Source organism: Caenorhabditis briggsae, assembly GCF_000004555.2.
Source record: "Caenorhabditis briggsae complete genome, chrV, whole genome shotgun sequence".
NCBI classification, from domain to species: domain Eukaryota; kingdom Metazoa; phylum Nematoda; class Chromadorea; order Rhabditida; family Rhabditidae; genus Caenorhabditis; species Caenorhabditis briggsae.
The window spans coordinates 18,291,668-18,312,097 of NC_013488.2; the positions used below are offsets into that span (position 1 = coordinate 18,291,668).

A 20,430-nucleotide genomic window follows, 5' to 3' on the forward strand; every position below is an offset into this window, starting at 1 on the left:
TTTTGATATACACCGCCGTTTCTCTCATTTTCCCATTCCAATTTTCCAACTTCTCCTCCTCCGAAAAGAAAAAAAATGCGAAAAGTCTCATTGGGAATCGGAATTTCTATAGATTCTTGCATAACAAATGTTACCTTGAGAACTGAACGAAAAAGTGGCTGTTTCGACAAAAAAGGGACAAAAAAGTCAACCCAAAAAAATTGTCCCGTTTTGGATGGGCGGTCTTTATTGGGAAAGGTCAAATCGCTAAGAAATTTGCATATAAAGGTTCTACTCTCTCTTTTTATGTTTGTTTGTACACTTTGTAGTTTTTCAGGCAGGAGTACTGTAGGTAGTGGAACTGAGAAAACTATTTTTGCTACTGCCCAGAGAGTGTGACATGAGATTACTGCCTTTATATGGAAATAGTCAAATTTCAGGTCCGGAAAAGTGGCGACCATAATGTTCAGATTTGACTGAAAATTCTAGAGTGTATTAAACAAAACTAGAGCTTCAATTTTGTAGTTGACAATTTTTTTGAAAAATCAGGTCCTAAGGAGATACGCCACGTGGAAGGATGCAAACTTTAATTTTCTGTCTCATTTGATAAATCTGAAAAATTTTTAGATTTTCGAATTTTTTTTTGTTTTTTGGATTTTTGGATTTTTTGAATTTCTGAATTTCTGAATTTCGGAATTTCTGAATTTCTGAATTTCTGAATTTCTGAATTTTTGAATTTTTGAATTTCCGAATTTCTTGAATTCATAATTTTTGGAAATTGCGAAATTTCAAGTTTTTTTCTAATTTTTGCTTTTCGAGTAATTATCTCCTAATTACCCCCTATTTACCCCCCTGAATTTTAATTTTCAGTGATGACCAAAACCCAATAAGCGAAAAATGAAGGAACGAAAAACCGAATCAGTATTCTGGAGTCATCCGTTGGCTTTTTGGCTACAGTAAGGCCACAGTAAGACTACAAAAACTACAAAATATATGTATTTTCAGGGATTGTGCACTTGGCGATCCTCCATTAATTCCTGAGCAAGAATGGAGAATGGAGCATCGGCGAAATTGTCCAATAATTCATTTTGAAGAAATTTCAGATGGATTTTTGATGACCAGTTTAATGAAATTTATGTGAGTTTCAAAATTTATGGGAGGGATTTTTTGAAAAAAATGGGAATTATTGGATTTTTGAAATTCCAAAATTCTGAAAATTCGGCTAATTTTATCCCGAAAAAACTCAAATTTCAAGAAAAATATAATTTTTCAGCGATTCCGACACCCAACAAGTGTCCCTTGATTTTTCTGAAAATGGAAAAAGCAAAAAGGGACGGAGCCTACAATTCCAGAATCTTCTGATTCGAATCAGTCGGTTTTATGAGGTAATTTAAAAGTCTTTTACTCAAAAAAAACGGGGTTTTCAGACAAATTTGGAGCAAATCATAGTTTGCCAGCTGCCAGATTTGCACACACTGACACGGATTGAATTTGATGGTGAGGATTTTTTTTTGGTTTTTTAGAATTTCCCTAACTTTCAACTTTGAGCTCAATTATCTCGATTCTTATAAAAGATATCAAAAATGTGTTAACTGATACAATCTTTATCACAATATCAGGAGTAATATCAGGAGTATCAGTTGACAACTTTTTGATATCTTTGAAAAGAACCGAGATAATTGGGCCTAAAGTCTCAATATTCAATAAAGAAAGGGGTGCCCTTCTATTACAGGTTTTACCGTATTCCATATTTCTAAACTGTGTGGTGCCCTTTTATTAGAGGTACTAAATTCCCAAACTTCTCTCATCCATGACAAAAAACAACGTTCTTAATTAACCCCTTTCTTATCTCATCCATCAAATGACCTTGTGCGAAGACCGTTCGAAACGAAAGAGTACATGAAATTGAGAGAGTGCGAGACATTTAGAATCTTCCTCTGTTGATAATAAGAATATGAAATAAACGCAAGGGTGACATTCTGGGAAGAGAGAGAGAGAGAGAGAGAGAGGAGGCTATATAGTTATATATCCACTTGATCATCATAATACTGACTTCTTCTCCTCTTCCGTGTTCTTTTTTTTCTTTTGTGTGTAGCTGTAATCGGTTTTAGAAAAAAAAATTGTATGACTAGTTTGTACTACTAGGATCAGGAAACGCTATTATTATAGATGTTACAGTTCTAATACTACTAGCATTACACAGTTTTGGTTCTGGTAGGATGAGAAACTTCGAACCCATATATCTAATTTTCTGTGAAAGATATCAAAACGTTGTCAACTGATAAACTATTTTTATTTTATGATAAACAATTTATCAGTTATTCACTTTTTGATACCTTTCACAGAAAATGAGATATCTGGGCTCAAAGTTTGGCTGCGACGGGCTAGTGGCGGCCGATGGACGGCTCTTAGTGGGGAGTATGACTTTCATTTTAGTGCAATTTATTTACATGGTCAGTTTTTAGGCTATTTTAGACTGTTTTCTATTGCTGTCCACTATTTTTTTTTTGGTTTGATTCTTATGAATTTTCGCCTATTCTACTTGAATTTAAGGTAAATTTGCTTGAAATTCGGGTTTTCTTGAATTTTATGCCATTTTTTCTAGAATTTTGGGCAATTTTTCTAGAATTTCGAGTAACTTCTCTTAATTTTTCGGTTTTTTTCTTGAGTTTTAGGAACATTTTATTAAGATTTGGGTAATTTTTTGAATTTTTCTATAGAATTTGAGCCATTTTCTTGAATTTCAGGGGTTAAGCTAGCTACAATTCTATAAACCTAGCTACCATTTAAAAAAGCTAGCTACTATTTTATAAAGCTAGCTACATTTTCATAAAGCAATCTACAATTTCAAAAGGCTAGCTACAATTTCATAAAGCTAGCTACAATCCAATATATAAAATTCCCTCTGTGTTGCTCTTTGGCTCTTCCTCGTCTTTCCCTCATTCCACCAATTCCTCCTCTCCCATCAACAATGTGTTGTATTATTGGACTCAAGTCAACCACCCAATACCCAAGTATTTGCATATTACACTGTACAAACAGATCCACTGTCTTCGTCTTCCCCTCCTATTCCCCTATTCTTCTTATTCTAGCCATACAAATTCCTTTTCTTGCTTTTTGATTTTTTTTTTACTTTCTTCTATTATTCCCCTTGTATGGTAACCGTCGTAAAAAACCGTAGTGGTTTTTTTTGGGTGTGGTCCAGCGCGAAATTTGAATTTTTTAAAACTAGAAGGAGAACTTGTAGCTAACTTTATAAAATTGTAGCTAGCTTTATAGAGTTGTAGCTAGCTTCATAAAATTAATGCTTGCTTTTTAAATTGAAGCTAGCTTTATGAAATTCCAGCTAGCTTCATGAAACTGTAGCTAGCTTTATAAAATTGTAGCTAGGCTTCATGAAACATTGTAGCTAGCTGTATAAAATAGAAACTGGCTTTATAAAACTGTAGCTAGCTTTATAAAGTTATAACTAGCTTCATAAAATAATGCTTACTTTATAAAACTGTAGCTAGTTTTTAAAAATTATAGCTAGCTTTATAGAATTATAGCTAGCTTTATAAAATTGTAGATAGCTTTATGAAACTGTAACCAGTTTTATAATTTTCGAAAAGTGGGATTTTCAAAGTTTTAAGGTGGTTTTCGGGGCTTTTAATGTTGAAAAATCAATTTTTTGTAGTCAAACTGCCATAGAAACTCATTTTTCACATGAAATTTCAAAAAAAAAAATTTTTGGTTTTCTAAATTTTTTTTTCAAAAATTTCGTAAATTCGAAAAATAGACAATTTGCTTGAAATCGGGTATATTTCCTGGAATTTCATGTAATTTTCCTTGAATTTTAGGTAATTTTTCTTGAATTTCGGGGTTTTTTTTGTTGGAATTTAAGATAATTTAGTTTCATAAAAAATATGAATCCCAAAATTTAAAATCCAGTAGCTCCGAAAATGAAAATTTCATTTTGTCGAGAAACCAATCATTCTAAATGCTCCAATAAAATAATTTTCCAAATAAATTAGCTCAAATTTCCTGGGAAATTTCTGTGGTTTTCATCCATCCATTAAACAAATCGAGAAGCAAATTCTGTAAACAATTTGAATAGAAAATGTCTCGAAATTCAGAAAAACTGATTTTTTCAAAGCTAGCTACAATTTCATACAGCTAACTACAATTTTATGAAGCTAGTTACAATTCTATAAAGCTAGCTACGATTTTATGAAGCTAGCTACAATTTAAAGACTACCTGGTCTCTAAAAACAATTCCAATAATATGTTCCATCTCAAATTTCCAACTTATTGCTCTTTTTTTCATTTTTCCCGCATCCTACCAATGGTAGTACTCTTGGTACAGCTCATCAAAGGGGAACACCTGCCTCCCTCTCTCTGCCTCTCTCTCTCTCTCTCTCTTTTCTTATTACACCACATACTTTAGTGCCAATCGTCCCCATCTCTTCCGTTTCACAAAATATATATTTCCGTTTGAATGTTCTTAGAAGATTTGAAAATTTTTTGGTCCAAAATCCGAATTTTAGAGTTAGATTTTTTTTCTAGGGTCCATATGGGACCATTTTTTAAAAGGTTTTAAAATGAAAATTCGAAAATCTAAAATTTTAGATTCATGATAATTTTTAAAGGTTCAGAACCAAACTGTGGGATTTGGGATACTTTCTTATGGTACATAGGATCTGGGACTGATATTTAAAGAGTTCGAAATCAACATTTAATATTCAAGACCCTTTCTATGGGTCCTTCATTTTATCTCTAAAAATCGTTCTTTTTACCCAGAAATTTTTTTCCGCACTCTCATTTTTTCTGCCATTCGATTCCAAAATCACAACTCTCTATCTCTCTCAATCGCCCCTCTTATGACGAGTTTTCCGTGATAATATGCAAATATTTGTGCTCCAATCACACTTGGAGCAAATCGAAAGAACTCTACGGAGCACTTTCTCTCTGCTCTTTTTTTTCTTGACACTGGACATCTTGCGCTTAACAAAAAAAAGTATTATGAGCAATTTTTTGTGATTTGGGGAATTTTTAGTTAAAAAATAGTCAAAGTTAGTTAGTTCTGAAAAAGTATTCTAGAATTTTTCAATTTGTCTTAAAATTTCAGAGTGTACTAAACAATTATTGAGCTTCATTTTTGTAGTTTACAACTTTTTTGAAAAATCAGGACCTGAGGAGATATTCCACATGGAAGATGACCATTATTTTTTTGGTACTGCTTTTTGGATTTTGGTACTGCTTAGCAGGTGCAAAATCGGATTTTGCTACTGCGGAGCAGTACCTAAATTGGAAAAATCTTGCTCTCACTTGTTCAGTCTTTGTTTAAAATCGATGGAAACTATATTTTCAGAATCAGAGTTTCAGAAAAAAATTATGTCAAAGTTTTAGACAAATCGGGTAGATCTAGGCGGATTTAGAACTAGAAATGTAAACTTTTGCTACTGCTTTTTGAATCTTGCCACTGCTGGACAGTACCAGAATCGAAGAAATCTTGACCTAACTTTTTTAGTTTTTTTCCAAATTTAATGAAAATTATACAGTTAGATTCCTTGTTCCAAAATTCATCGATTCATATAAAACTTGTTGAAAATTCACAAAAAATAAGCTTGTAGAAATATGCTTTAAAAATATACCTTTCTACTTGTATATAAAAACTTAAACCAATTGTTTCTCGTTTTCTGTGAAAGTTATCAAAATTGTGTCAACTGATAAAATATTTGTGATATCATGATAAACGTTTTATCAGTTGACAACTTTTTGATATCTTTCACCAGAAATGAGATGCATGGACTCAAAGTTGAAAGTAAGAGGGATATTCTAAAACAGGTTATACGGCCAATTGAACATATCTGGACAATTTTTTTTAACGAATTTAATATCGTTTTTTGGGTTACTGTGGATTCATAGGAGTTCTAAAGTCCCTAAATTCTCCGTTCCCTCCATAAAATCGTCTGAATTCCGAACTTCCCACACTCAAGTACATTTTATAATCCAATTCCCATACTTCTTTCCCTCTCATTCTTCTTTCCGACCGTATTTCTCATATAGTCAATTTCTTGATAATCAAATCTGTCCGGTTTTTTACTCAACCGTTCGAAATTTCTCTTCCCTTTGTTCGCTTTTTTCTGCCGAACAAACTTTTCCATGAGGGAAACCCCACGCAAATTTGATTAGGAGACATTTTTTGATAGGAAGGGGGGCGCGAAGGATAAACGATATGTGTGCACAAGTACTTAGGTTTTCCACGTTTTTCCGGTTCAATTTGGATTATCAAGCTTCTTGGCGGAAAGGAAATTTTCTTGTGTAATCGAGTCGAACAGTTTAAAGAGTACCCCTTTTTCTTTACTGATAGATTCTAACTTTTCCTAACTTGTAACTTCAAGTCACTTTATCTCAGTTCCTGTGAAAGATATCAAAAAGTTTTCTACTGATAAAATGTTTATCATAATAACAGCAATTTTTATCAGTTGACAGATATTCAATATCTCTTATAGAAAACGAGATAATTGAGCTCAAGTCATCTTTATATTTGAATTTTGGTACTGCCCAGCAGTAGTAAAACGGGAATTTGCTACTGCCGGGCAGTACCAAAATCGGAGAAATTTTGTTCCAACTTTTTTAGTTTTGGTCCACATTTGATAATAATCATACAGTTAGATTCAATGTTCCAAAGTGCGTCGATTTGTATACAATTTCCTTGAAAAGTTTTTGAAAATGTGCCTGAAATTTTGGTTTTTCAACTTAAAACTTGTCAAATTCAAAGTTGTGATAAAAACAGTCCAGAATTTTTCGATTTGTCTGAAATTTTCAAAATACACTAATCAAAACCAGAGCTTCATTTTTGTAGCTGACAACTTTTTTGTAAACTTGCTCCCAAGAAAGATATGCCACGTGGAACTATCTAGCAGATGCACACTTGGTTTTTGCTACTGCGAAGCAGTACCAAAATTCAAAATCACTACTGCTGGGCAGTACCAAAAACGGAGAAATTTTGTTGTATTTTTTTTTAGTTTTTGTCCAAATTCGATGAAAATTATACAGTTAGACTCCTTGTTCTAAAATGGATCGATCTATATAAAATTTATTGAAAATTTAGTAGCAAAAAGTTCCAAAAAATTGAATGTATCTAGATTTTTAAGAATAACATGTTTAGGTCTTTTTTTTTCAGAATTTTCAACATCTGTTCCATATATTTCGAATCTCGCGGTTCCATAATTCCAAACATCTGTCTTTTTGTCCGCTTTTGTGTTCTTGGTACATGAATTTTGAACATTCGGAACTAGCCGATTTATCTAGGTTCCTGTTAAAGATATGAAAAAGTTGTCAACTGATAAATTGTTTATCATAATATCACCAATATTTTATCAGTTGACTTAATTTTGATATCTTGCAAAACAGCCGAAATAATTGAGCTCATACTTGACTTCTATTAGTTTTAGACTCATTTAAATATTCCTTTTCTTTTTGAAAAACAATTCTTTCGATTTCCCGCGAATTTCTAATTTTTCTAATTTAATTTTTCTGATCTTTCCATTTGTTTCTTTCAAAAAAACCCTATCTTTTCCAGAAAGCTTCCAAGAAGAGCTCAAAAAACTTCTACTTCTCCTTCTCGGCTGCGCAATTCAAAGCGATAAAAAGAAGGTGTTTGTGGAGCGAATCACTGGATTCGATCAGGAAATACAAATTGGTCTGGCCAGTTATATACAAGAGCTAACAGAGGGAAATCAAATTGTGAGAAGTTTGGAAATTGGAGAAATCGTTGGGGAAGAGGAGGCGGAGCTTATCATGAAGGATCGAGAAGATAACGGTGGTCCCAGTGGGAGTGTGGAGGATGTGGTAAGTTTGAAAATATCGAATTTCTTGGAAATGCGCTTAAAAAAACCTTTAAAAAAAATTCAGTAAATAAATTTCAAAATTTTTTTTGAATTTTTTTTTCGAAATTTTTTTTCCAGGATTCTGACGATTTGGAAAGTACCACAACTACAAGTTCAAATGGAGATCATTGCATAAAACAGAAAGATTCCAGCTATCTGAGTAAGCTTTAAAAAAATAATTTCTGAAAAAAAATTTTCTGAAATCTTTCCAGTGAGCCGTTCAACGTCGCCAACTTCTGAAGCACGTCATCTGACACTACAATTAGCAAATGTTCAGCATGAAATGAGACAGTTAAGGACGCAGGCGTAAGTTGTTTTCCGAATTTCAGTATTTTTGAATTTCAGACGTTTAAAATAAAATTGGGATCTAAAGAATCAATAGAAGGGCGGTTAACTTTGAGCTCATTTATCTTGTTACCTGTCGAAGATACAACAAAGTTTTCAACTAATAAATTGTTTATCATAATATCACAAAGATTTTATCAGTTGACAGATTTTCAATATCTTGCATGGGAGTCGAGATAGTTGAGCTCTAACTTGACAGTACATACAAGTGCCCTTCTATTACAGGTTTTACGGTAGCTCGAATAATACATTTTTCAGTGAAAACAAAGACGAAGAATGCCGTAAATTAGAAGTGGAATTGGAGGAAAAGTCAAAAAAAATCAGTTCACTGGAAAACGAAAGACTAAAACTTTTGGAAAAAGAGAGGAAGGTCAAAGAGTTGAGTGATGATCTACAGGCGGCTCGGTGTCGAATCGAAAAATTACAACCGTTGGAAAATGTGGAAAAGAAGTACAAGGAGGCGAGAGATGAAAAGGATTTGTATAAATCTCGATATGAGGTAAGGAAAAAAACGATTTTTGGGGAAAACTGGTCCCAAAATATACAGGTCTCTTCATATTTTTTACAATCTGAGAAAATTATTTCCCCTAATAAAACCCCCATTCAAACCGTCCATTTTGAGCTCAATTATCTCGGCTCCTGTTAGAGATATAAAAAAATTATCAACAGGTAAATTATTTATCATAACATCACAAACATTTTATCAGTATAAACATTTTTGATATCTCTTAAAGGAGCCGAGATAATTGGGCTCAAAGTTTGGCTGCGACGGATCAGTGGCGGCCCATTGGCTGCTAACAGCTAACAGAGGACACTAACTTCAAGCCGGTTTATCTTATTTTCTGTCAAAGATATGAAAAAGTTGTCAACTGATATAATATTTGTGATATTATGATAAAAAATTTATCAATTGAAAAATTTTGATATCTCTTGTTGGAACCAAGATAATTAAGCTCAAACTCGACAATATTTCAGGCCGTCACCAAAAAGAATCACACCCTAGAAGAAGAGGTCACCGAGCTGGATAAAAAATTAAAAACCCTTCAAATGGAATCCAAATCTCGGAATGGTGTCGAAGATCAACTCGCCCGGCTTAAAATCACTCTTCAAGAATTTGAATCTGAAATTTCGAAGAAAAATTCGGATATTGAAGATTTGTTGGTGGAGAAGCATCGAATGGATTTGGAATTGAAGGAGAGGGAGGAGAGGATTCAGCAGTTGGAGATGTGAGTGGTACAGTAGACTACAGTTATCTGAAAAAATTGGCAAAATCTGAAACATCCTCACCAAGAAAGAACCTTACTAAGAAAGATTCTCACTAAGAAAAATTCTCTCTAAGAAGTATTCTTACTAAGAAATATTCTCACTAAGAAGAAATCTCACTAAGAAAGATTCTCACAAAGAAAGATTTTCACTAAGGCAGATTCTCACTGAGGTATATTCTCACAAATTGTAAGAAATAATCTCACTAAGAAAGATTCTCACTACGAAAGATTCTCACTAAGAAATATCCTCGCTAAGAAATATTCTCACTAAGCAGAAATCTCACTAAGAAAGATTCTCACTAAGAAAAATCCTCACTGAGAATTTTTTTCAAAGCTATCAAATTTCAGGCCAATTTCAACTAATAACACTCCAAGATTCATGGATTCACTGGCTGACCAATTGGAGGACGCAAAACAGGACGAATTTGAAATGATGAAAGCGGAAATTCGAAAATTGAGAGCACAGACAGAAGGAGCAACTCCTGAAACTACTATGTGAGTTTTTTTTTTTTTTGGAAATCGGAAAGATTGAATTTTGGAATTTTTGAGACTTTCAGATTTTTGATTTTTGAAATATGAGATTTCGAAATTTGTAGAAAATTCAGAAATTTGGAAATTCAGAACTTTAGAAATCCAGAAAATTCAAAATAAGTTTTTTCCAGAATCACTCACCACCCCAACCTCGAAGACCTCCACCAGAAATTGTCCTCTGAGCAACACAAAAATGCTCAACTCCAGCTGGAAATTCAAAAACTGCAAGTCGAACGAGAGCAAATCGATGGGAACTTGGAGAGAATCGGAATTGAACTAGAAGAGACTTCAGAACAAATGGAAAATCTGAATTCCGAGCGAGATGAAGCCATCAAACAACTCCACGAAGCTCGGCGAAAATTCACACAATTCCAAACGGAATTTGGGAACAAATCCGATGAAAAACTCAGAAAATTCCAGAAGGAGGTCGATAGTTTAAAGGAGCATGAGGAGGAAATGGAAGCTAGCTTTGGAAGAATCAAAGAGGAAAATCGCCGGCTTCAATTCGAGCTAGACGAGGTCCAGGAAGAAAAGACAGCCTTCGAGGACCAGCTAAAGTCGCTAGAACGCTCGAAAAAATCCCTGGAAGCTGAGAAGACCTCCTTGAAATCGAAGCTCCTGGAGCTCGAGGACCTTCTAGAATCCCAAAAATTGGTTTTAATGAATACCGAGGTATCTCAAAAGAGGCTAGAAGATCGGGATCAGCTTATCAACTCCCTTCACAATCAGAAAAACGACTTGGAAAATGACCTAAAAACTTGCCAAACCCATTTGGATCTGGAATCCAAAAAGCTGCAGAGACTTAGAGAGGATTTGGTCCAGGAGAAGTCAAAAAGAGCGGATTTGGTTGGCAGGATACGGTCACTGTGTACAACACTGAGTCTCAATGGAGCGCACTTTGAAGAAATGGATAATGATGAGAAGTTGATTGAAAATATTGATGATATCATGATGAATGCGTTGGTGGCTGTGAAACGGGAAAGGGATGATTTGAGGATTCAAGGAAATCAACAGATTGCGGAATTAGGCGATTTGAAGAGAGATATTGAGAAGTTGAGGTGAGTGGAGCATAGCTAGCTTTGTAAAAGTGTAGCTAGCTTTATAAAGTTGTAACTAGCTTTATAGAAACTTCTGAGAATTCGGAAAATTCTAAAAACGAGAATTTGAAAAATTGAAAATCATTGTTAAAAATTCTGAAATTCTGGAATTTTGAAAACCTTGAACTTCAGAAATTCGGAAATTCAGAAATTCAGAAATTAAGAAATTCAGAGATTCAGAAATTCAAAGATTCAGAAATTCAGAAAATCTGAAATTCAGAAATTCGGAAATTCGGAAATTTAGAAATTTAGAAATTCAGAAATTCATAAATTCATAAATTCAGAAATTCAGAAATTCAAAAATTCAGAACTTCAGAAATTCAGAAGTTCAGAAATTCAAAAATTCAGGAATTCAAAAAACAATCAGAAGTTCAAAAAAAATTCATCAACTCCAAATGTCTGAAAATTCTGAAATTTCGAAAAATTGAAAGTTTTCAAAATGTTCATATTTTCAAAAATCCCTACCTCAGCTAGTTTTTATCCAATATTCATGATCTTTGGTTTAAAATGATCCAAAATTTGCCAAAATTTTCAAGCTCTAATTCTTAAACTTTAAGCACAAAATTTCAGAATTCAAAATTTCCAAATTTCCAAAAAATAAAACATTTTGATCCCAATTTCAAAAATCTGTATCTCAGCTAATTTTTTCTCCAATTTCCCTGATTTTTGGCTAAAAATGACCCCAATTTCTCAAATTTTCAATTTATAAATTATTCCAGACGCAGCGAGTCCGCCTCCCTCAACGAATCCGACGATCGTGTCCGTGAGCTCACCAGAGAGAACATGCATACCAAAGAGCAAGTTTTCATGCTCCAGGAGAAACTTCGAGAGCTCAATCTGGAACTTTCCACCAAAAATAATGAAATCGATCTGGCAAAAGCTTCAATAGAAGAGTTGAATCGAAATTCGACGTCATCTGTAGCGAGCAATTCTGAAATCGCACGTCTTCAAGTTTCTATTAGGAATTCTCAAATTCAAGAGGATCTCGTCAAACAGGAGAATCAAAAAATGAGAGATGAACTCCAAGAATTGGAAAAACAGAATAAGAAGAGAAATCAGAATTTGGATGAGCTGGAATCTATGCATAAAACTTTGTTGGTCGATCATTCGAGACTTCAACAGCTGCATAATTTGTTGACTAGGGATTATGATGAAGCGAAGAAGGAATCGATGGAATTGAGACAGAAGGTTCAGAATATTCCGAGGGTGAGTTCAAAATTGAAATTTTTGGAAAATTGATATTTCGCTGTTTCCATGAGTATTTGAATTTTCAAATTTGGATCACTTTGAGCGAAGTTACATCATTTTGAAGTTTCTGGAATTTCCGAATTTTCGAAATTTGGAAATTTGGGACTTTTCGGAATTTTCGATTATAGGAGAATCAGAATTTCAAATCCCCAATTTCATGAACTTTGGAATCCCCCATTCTTTCAATCTCCCAAACCAAAAACATCCATGTTTCAGCAACAGGCCGTCTTCATGAACGCCAACATCCGTGAGCTCGAAGCCAAACTATCCGAGGAGATCGCTAGAAAAGAGCAAGCGATTCGTCAACTTCAAGAGCTCGAAAAAGAGCACAAAATGTGCAGAATCCATTGTGATAATCTTCGAAGAGATGTCACAGAGCTCGTTCAGACTCGCGATGAGCTTTCTTCGGAGCTCCGACGAGCCCATGACACGTGTCAACATCGGAATAATCAGATTGACGACTTGAAGAAGCAATTGGGTCAGAAAATGTCGGAAATCAACAAGTTGAACTCAAAAATCGATGCGTTAAGTCAGCTGAATCGAACTTATAACGATGAAAATAAGAATTTGTCGAGACAACTGGAGATATTGCTCACCCAGAATAAAGAGCTGCTCCAGAGAGCCCTTCATGACAAGGATCAGTATCATTTGGAGATGAAGGATTATCAGGTTAGCAAATTTTTTGTTTTGTGGAAGTAAACTATTTTGAAAACCTAAAAAAACTAATCTAAATATGACATGATTAGAGAAAAAAATTTCAAAAATTTCAAAAAAATTTTTTACAAAATAGAAGAAATCTTGTCCTAACTTTTTTAGTTTTGGTCCACATTTTATAAAAATTAAAAATTTAGATTCCTTGTACCAAAGTGCGTCGATTTGTATAAAACTTTATTGAAAAGTTTTTGAAAATGTGCCTGAAATTTTGGGTTTTCAACTTAAAACTCCTAAGATTCAAAGTTGTGAAAAAATAGTCCAGATTTTTCGATTTGTCTGAAATTTTCAAAATACACTAATCAAAACAAGAGCTTTATTTTTGTAGTTAACAACTTTTTTGTAAAATTGCTCCCAAGAAAGATATGCCACGTGGAACTGTCTAAGCACGTGCAAATTTCAATTTTACTACTGCTGGGCAGGTGCAAGTTACCATTTTGCTACTGCGAAGGCACTCCTCAACTCATATAGCGCCGAAATCCGGTTCTAACTTTTTTAGTTTTTGTCCAAAATTGCCCTAATTATCTTCAATCTTTCAGGACCAACTTTCTGCTCTACGACGACACAAGGAAAAATTAGAAGACAAAATAATGGATCAATACAGAACGATGGAAAATAAGAAATCCACTCCAGAAAGGAAGCAACCATTGGTTAAACGAGCAGCCAAAGCTTTGATTAATAGGGTAAGTTTGAGCCCCTATATCTCGGTTCCTGTGAAAGATATCAAAACTTTGACAACTGACAAAACGTTTATCATAACATCAGAAGCATTTTATCAATTGACACATTTTTGATATCTTTTACAGGAACCGAGATAAATTGGCTCAAAGTCAAAACTGGGTGATTAAGGTACAGGCTTATTGTTTTCAATCAGTTTTCATCCGATTTTTCTGATTTTTGGCTCGAAATATGGGCAATTTCCTCTTTGTTTTTTTTTGTTTTTAAATTTTCATAAATTCAAACTTTCAGCGCCGCGCCACATCCAACGGCGGCTCAACAACCGAAGACAGCAGCGTCTACTCAGCCGATGAGCGCAGTTCGCCTCCACTAGCCGGTAATTCTCAATGTTCCGTGTCCACGTCGTCTGAATCCACGTCTACATCGTCTTCTGGAGTCTACACGTCTCCAGAAGACTGTCCACTGCATGGTTCTAGAAGTTTCTCGCAAAAATCCGCACTAAAATTGATGACGTCCGCTTCGACGTCTTCTTTCTCCAAAATTTTGTCTTTGAGGCGTCTTAAAAATCCAAGTAGTTCTAGAGACTTGAAGGAGAGCATTCTACAAGGAGCCTATACAAATCCAAATGTCCGAAAAATGATTGATGGACCATTTTATGATTGAAAATTTGAAAAAAAAATAATTTTGAAAATTTTTTTTTTAATTTTTGGACTTCTCCAAAATTAAATTTTATCTGTAAATCTGAAAAAAGAAACTTCACTTAAAGTAGCTAAATCTGCATGTCTCTCATACCCGTTGTGCTAATTTTGTGCTAAAATTCAAGAAAAGTCGTCGGGTATTGTTTTGATTTTTATTATTATTTTTCGTCTGTCTATCTATCTGTGTGTCCAGTTGTCCAGTGTCCTTTGTTCAATAAATATATAGTGCTTCTTTTTATGTGCTTTTTTTATTTGTCTCATTTGTCTATGTTCGCTTGTTGGAAGCTGAGAAAACTACTTTGGCTGAAATTTTTTTTTTTTTAAATATTTTTTTTGACCATTTAGGAATCGCAGATGACAATGACAATTTGCCACCAACCTGCTCGTCTTCTGATGATCATGACGTCGTTTCTCCAGACTTCACAGTGACAAAAAATGCACTTTTACGAAGTCGAAACGATTTTTTGGGTGGTTCAGTGAGGATTTCCGCCGGTTCCAGAAGATATATTAATGATTATGAGGCGCATAATCTTAGTGAGTTTTATTACGTTTTATATAAATCGATGCATTTTGGAACGAGGAACATAACAGTATGATTTTTATCGGATTCGGATAAAAAGTACAAAAGTTATGATTGATTTTCTAGGATTTTGGTACTACCTGGCAGTAGCAAAACAAAAAGTTGCACTTACTAAGCCGTTGCAGAATAGAATCTTGCAAAAAATTTTATATACATCGATGCATTTTGGAACAAGGAATAATTTTTATCAATTTTGGACAAAAAGGAAATAAATTAGAACAAAATTTCTTCGATTTTGGTACTGCTTAGCAGTAGCAATTCCCTATTTGCTACTGCTTAGTAGGTGCAATTTTTCATTTTGCTAGTGCTAAGCAGTACCAAAATACCAGAAAATTGATCATAACTTTCACAGTTTTCGCACAAATCGTATGAAATCTAGATTTTTGAAATCAGGTTCAAAAAAGGCATATTGTCATATATAACAAAATCTAAATTTGTACCTGCCTAGCGAACGAAAAATCAATTTTCATAGCAAATTTTTGTATTTTGATGATATTTTAGACGAATTTTAAACAAATTTTATACAAATCGGTGCATTTTGAAACAAGGAATCTACCTGTGCAGTTTTCACCAAATTTGGACGAACACTAAAAAAGTGAGAGCAAAAAATCTCCGATTTTGGTGCCACCCGGCAGTAGTAAAATTGGATTTGGCTACTGCTAGGCAGTAGCAAAACCCAAGTTTTCGCCTGCTTATGTAGTTCCACGTGACATATCTTTTTTGGGAAACATTTTACGAAAAAGTCGTCAACTACCAAAATGGAGCTCTGGTTTTGTTTAATATGCTCTGAAATTTTAAGAGCATTCTAACGATTTGAAAGTATTTTTTCGAATGTCCAAGATTAGCTACTATTAATTTTAAAAATGCAATTTTTGCTACTGCTTAGCAGTACCAAAATTGAAATTTGCACCTGCCAAGCAGTACCAAAAATGCCTATTTCCAGGTACCCCATTCCTTCCTCCTCGTGTCCCAATTCGAAATACCCCTGTGACATCATCCCTCCGGTCCCGCCCCCCTCCTCCACCGTACAATCCACGTGGCACCGGACCTAGAACGCCTCAAAACTATCGAGAATCGGATGATAGTCCAAATAGGAGGCCTGGAAATTTGAGTTGCTCATTTTTCGAACCAATTGCTCATTCTACACCGAATTCAAGTCTTCTGGGAAGTCCGGATAGAAGAGTAGTGGCAGAAGGAGAGAAGAGGGAGATAATTAGAGATAAGGTGATTAGGGGAAGACTGAAATTAATAGTTGAAAGGAAATATTTTCTCAAAACTTCAAAAATCAAATTTCAGGACGAACGAATCGACAAGACCCTGAGCTACTATGAGAATGTGCATCTCCCACCATCTGAATCCCCAGATTTCAACGATCCCAATGAGCAAACTTGGTGTGTCTGAAAATTTTCAGTCCAAAATTTTTGCTTTGTCAAAAACTCAAAAAAAGCTATTTATATGTATGGCGAAGCCGGTTTTTTCTTTCAAAAATTGTATTTTATTAACCACTTTTGAATCATCTCATATTTCTTTAATTCTTGCTTTCAATTAAAAAATTTTTGAATTTTTGAATTTTTTTTTGTACAAGTTTCAGATTTTCAGCTAATTTATCGAAACAGGTTGAAAAATCATGTAAGTTTTAAAATTTAATTGCAAGAAACTTTCAAAAAAAATACAATATTTACAAAATTCACCGGGTAGGTAAAAAAAATTTAAAAATCAGATCAAGGTCATGATATTGAATTTTTGGTCAAAAATAATTGAATTCTTAATGAATGCAATCCGTAGATTCTCCACTGAATTTGTTGGCCAGATTAATGGTTCCAATATCGTAGTTACGAGCGTTGCTGCCCGATCCACTGACCACTGCACTCTTAGGAATGTTGATGGACACTTTTTTGGAGCAGAGCTGGAAATTTTTTGATTTTTATTAAAATGACATTAGATTATAGATTAGGAGATTTTGATTAAATTAAAAATCAAGGTTCTAGGTGATCCATAAGCTGAGATATGGCGTTTTGAAAAATTTATCCCAAAAAATTTTTTTCGAAAAATAGGTTTTTAAAATACAATTTTTGATAAGTCATTGATCTTATTTTTGAATTTTAAAAAAATAATCATATTTCAAAAGAAGAGCTTCAACATAAGCCAAAAATCAGGGTTCTAGATGCCCTGAGAGCTAAGATATAAGGTTTTGAAAAATTGATTCCAAAAATTCGAAAAAAATTCGAAAGAAACATTTTTAAAATTTTTACAATTTCTATAATTACTCACTCCATTATAATTGCACTTGTGGTAAATGTTCACTTTTGGATCGATCGTTCGGATTTTATTTTGAGATCCTGATACACGGAACGTCCCGTCGGCACCAGTTTTTTGGGAGTCTAATTTGCTGTCGTAGACTGAAATTTTTCATATTTTTGAGGTCAATTTTTTGATTTTTTTTTTTCACATTTTCAATTTTAAATAAAAATAGCAAAAATCACTAAACCTATTTTCTAACAGTTTTTTTTAATGCTTGAGATAATTTCCTGTTTTTTTCTTTTGAAAATTAGTGACGATTCTATTGTTTTTCTTGATTTTCGGACAAAAAATTTCTAAAGGTTGTGTTCCTCTGTACATCAATTTTTTTTTCAGCTAATTGTCGTTTTTCATTCTTTCAGAGAAAAAAAACGATTTTTCAATTTCTTTGAAAAAACAATTTTTTGGTACTGCTTCTCGACTGGTTTTGGGCTTTATTTTTTCAAAAAAGTTCCGGTTTTTGGAAGACTACAATCTAAAATGTCAATTTTACGACATTTTGGTACTGCCCAGCAGTAGCAAAGTTCAAAAAGCAGTTCCAAAATTTAACATTTCCTGTTCTAACTCCGCGGAGACTGACCCATTTTTTTTGAAATTTTACATTAAAAATTTTTTTTAACGCTGATCCTAAAAATATAGTTTTCATAAAATATGGACAAAAACTAAACAAGCTATGAAGGGTTTTCCAACATTTTGGTACTGCCCAATAGTGTCAGAATCCGAATTTGCTACTTCTAAGCAATAGTAAAATCCTATTTTACCACTGGAAAGCAGTACCAAAGTTACAGAAAAATGGTCATAACTTTCACTATTTTGGTCTAAATTTGGTAAAAGTTATATTTTTGGAATCAGCGTTTCAGTATAAAAATTCGATCAAAATTTCACAAAAAACCGGTTTAGCTGCGCGGAGTTAAAACTGAGAATATGAGCTTTTAGTACTGCTTTCCGAAATTTGTGGATGCCAGGCAGTACCAAAAACTCAGAAAAATGGCTATGACTTTCTTAGTTTTGGTCCAAATTGCATGAAACTTTCATTTTTAAAATCATCATTCCAAAACGCATATTAACATACTAAAAATTTACAAAACTCAAAAAAACACAATTTTTTCGTTTTTCATGATTTTTGGATTTTTGAACACATTTTCTTCATTTTTTCAAAACTCACTAGTTCCATCCTCATACATCTTGACAAGTACTCCACTAGCAGGTTGTCCATTACAAATGAGTCGTCCTGTTACCGTAACCCCTTGCTTAGATCCTATAAATCCCAGCAAAGCGGTGGTGGAGACAATGAGAACAGAGAAAATGGTCAGGAATTTTGTGGAATTCATATTTTTAAAAGGATTTTTGAATCTTTTTGAAAAGTTACAGGGTTAAATCTACAGGGAATCTGCGACTATTTATACTCGAAAAGTGAGTCATAAGCTCCGCCCATTTAAAGGATCAACATAATAATAATTATACGAAAATGTCGAAATTCGCAGGACAAACACGTCATTTTTGTTGATTAACCTATTGGCGAACTGTTTGAGATTGGAAAGCGAGAGAGTGTGGAGAAGTGAGAGACGGCAGAGAAAAACGAGAAAAAGAAAACAAATATCTGCCCGGGGTTTCGTTTCATGTGATTTTTTGGTGATTTAGAAAAGAATTGGTAAATACTACCTTGGTATTTTTTAGATACACACGGAACTATAAGAGATCAGAAAATTCGTGTTTTTTTTGTATACAAAATGAAGAAATATAGATCAGGAACCGGAGATTTTGAAAGGGAAATTTTGATAAAACAATGGGTCATTTGGGGGAAAATGAATTTTGAAAAAAAGTCGAAAAATTACCAAACTTTGAGCTTACATATCTCATTTCCTGTGAAACATATTAAAAAGAGGTAAACTGATAAATTATTTGTGATAATCTGATAAACAATTTGATATTTGATAACTTTTTGTTGTCTTTAACAGGAACCGAGATAATTGAGCTCAAAGTGGATGGTTTCAGTGGACTGCTATAAGGGGTAATAGGGTTACTTCAAGCTCGTTTATCTCGGTTGCTACAAAAGATATCAAAAACTGGTCAACTAATAAAATGTTAGTCATAATATGATAAACAATTTATCAATTGATCACTTTCTGATATCTTATACAGGAAATGAGATATATAAAGTCAAACTTTTCGAATTAATCATCGAAACTTTCTGCAAAAAAAAAGACCAACAATTAGTACTTTTATGATCTCTAAAAGTGGATCAAAAAACCGGTTCTCCTGTAGAAAATTCATGAATCATATTTTTCGAAAAAAAAATGACGTTGTTTAGATTTTCTGATCTCTTGAAATTTTAGGAAAAAAAACATTCTCCAGGGGATCCACAAACTTTAAAAATTTGGGAGCTAACAAAAAAATTTCAGGGATTAGCTGAAAAATTGCGTCAGTAATTTTTTTTTCTTTGGTTTTGGAATCCGGATCAAAATGAATCCGATTCAAAGATATATAAATTGTGGAATAATGTCTCGAAATTCAATTTTTTCAATTTTTCTGATCAACTGAACAAGTTTACCTCTATCTATCTCTATCTATTTTGAACTATTTTTGATCTACCTAAATTTTTCACTTGTCTACCGTACTATTTGTTTAGCAAATACCAAAAAATTAGGGTTAGGTAAAACACAATTTTTGAGTACGCGGAACTAAAAAAAGCTCAAAAAACGAATCAAAAATTTGAGCTCCATTATCTCGGTTCCTGTGGAAAATATCCAAATTTTGTTCACTGAAAAAAAAATTATCATAATATCACCAACATTTTATCAGTTGACAGATTTTTGATATCTCTTACAGGAAGTGAAATTATTGAGCTCAAAGTAGTACGGTTTGTTTTGAAATTTGTACGGACATCGGGACAATTGGAAATACAGAAAATTCAGGAATCAAAAAATTATAATTTGATTAAAATTTTTCGGTTGAAGTCACATGGATATTTTTGGGATATAAAGTTTTTTTTGAACATAAAATTTGTTATGTATGTACCTGGAAGTCATTCTGGCAGAAAAGGAAACAATTTTTGACCCTTTTTCCGATTTTTAGCCTCTGAAATTTATTTTAAGACCCATGAAATTTTTATTTTTATCGATGCGG

The 20,430-nt window shown here is 33.5% G+C and overlaps 2 protein-coding genes across 2 annotated transcripts; one reads left to right on the top strand and one right to left on the bottom strand.

Annotated features, from left to right (window-relative positions):
• Nucleotides 1-876: 876 nt before the first annotated feature.
• Nucleotides 877-16,407, top strand: CBG12901 (the record flags this gene model as incomplete). The annotated part of the gene is given in 18 exon segments (XM_045238542.1): nt 877-935; nt 985-1,116; nt 1,253-1,364; nt 1,407-1,476; nt 7,547-7,815; nt 7,932-8,013; nt 8,066-8,159; nt 8,457-8,808; nt 9,174-9,424; nt 9,812-9,958; nt 10,126-11,052; nt 11,063-11,083; nt 11,811-12,297; nt 12,556-13,008; nt 13,590-13,733; nt 14,020-14,197; nt 14,772-14,960; nt 15,950-16,407. The coding sequence occupies 18 exon segments, from the start codon at nt 877-879 to the stop codon at nt 16,405-16,407; spliced, it is 4,425 nt and encodes a 1,474-aa protein (XP_045094999.1).
• Nucleotides 16,408-16,771: 364 nt separating this feature from the next.
• Cbr-ttr-26 lies at nt 16,772-18,635 on the bottom strand (the record flags this gene model as incomplete). Its single annotated transcript, XM_002638428.1, has 3 exons — nt 16,772-16,912; nt 17,278-17,405; nt 18,470-18,635. 3 exons carry the CDS (start codon nt 18,633-18,635, stop codon nt 16,772-16,774), a joined length of 435 nt encoding a protein of 144 aa, XP_002638474.1.
• Between the last annotated feature and the right edge of the window lie 1,795 nt (nt 18,636-20,430).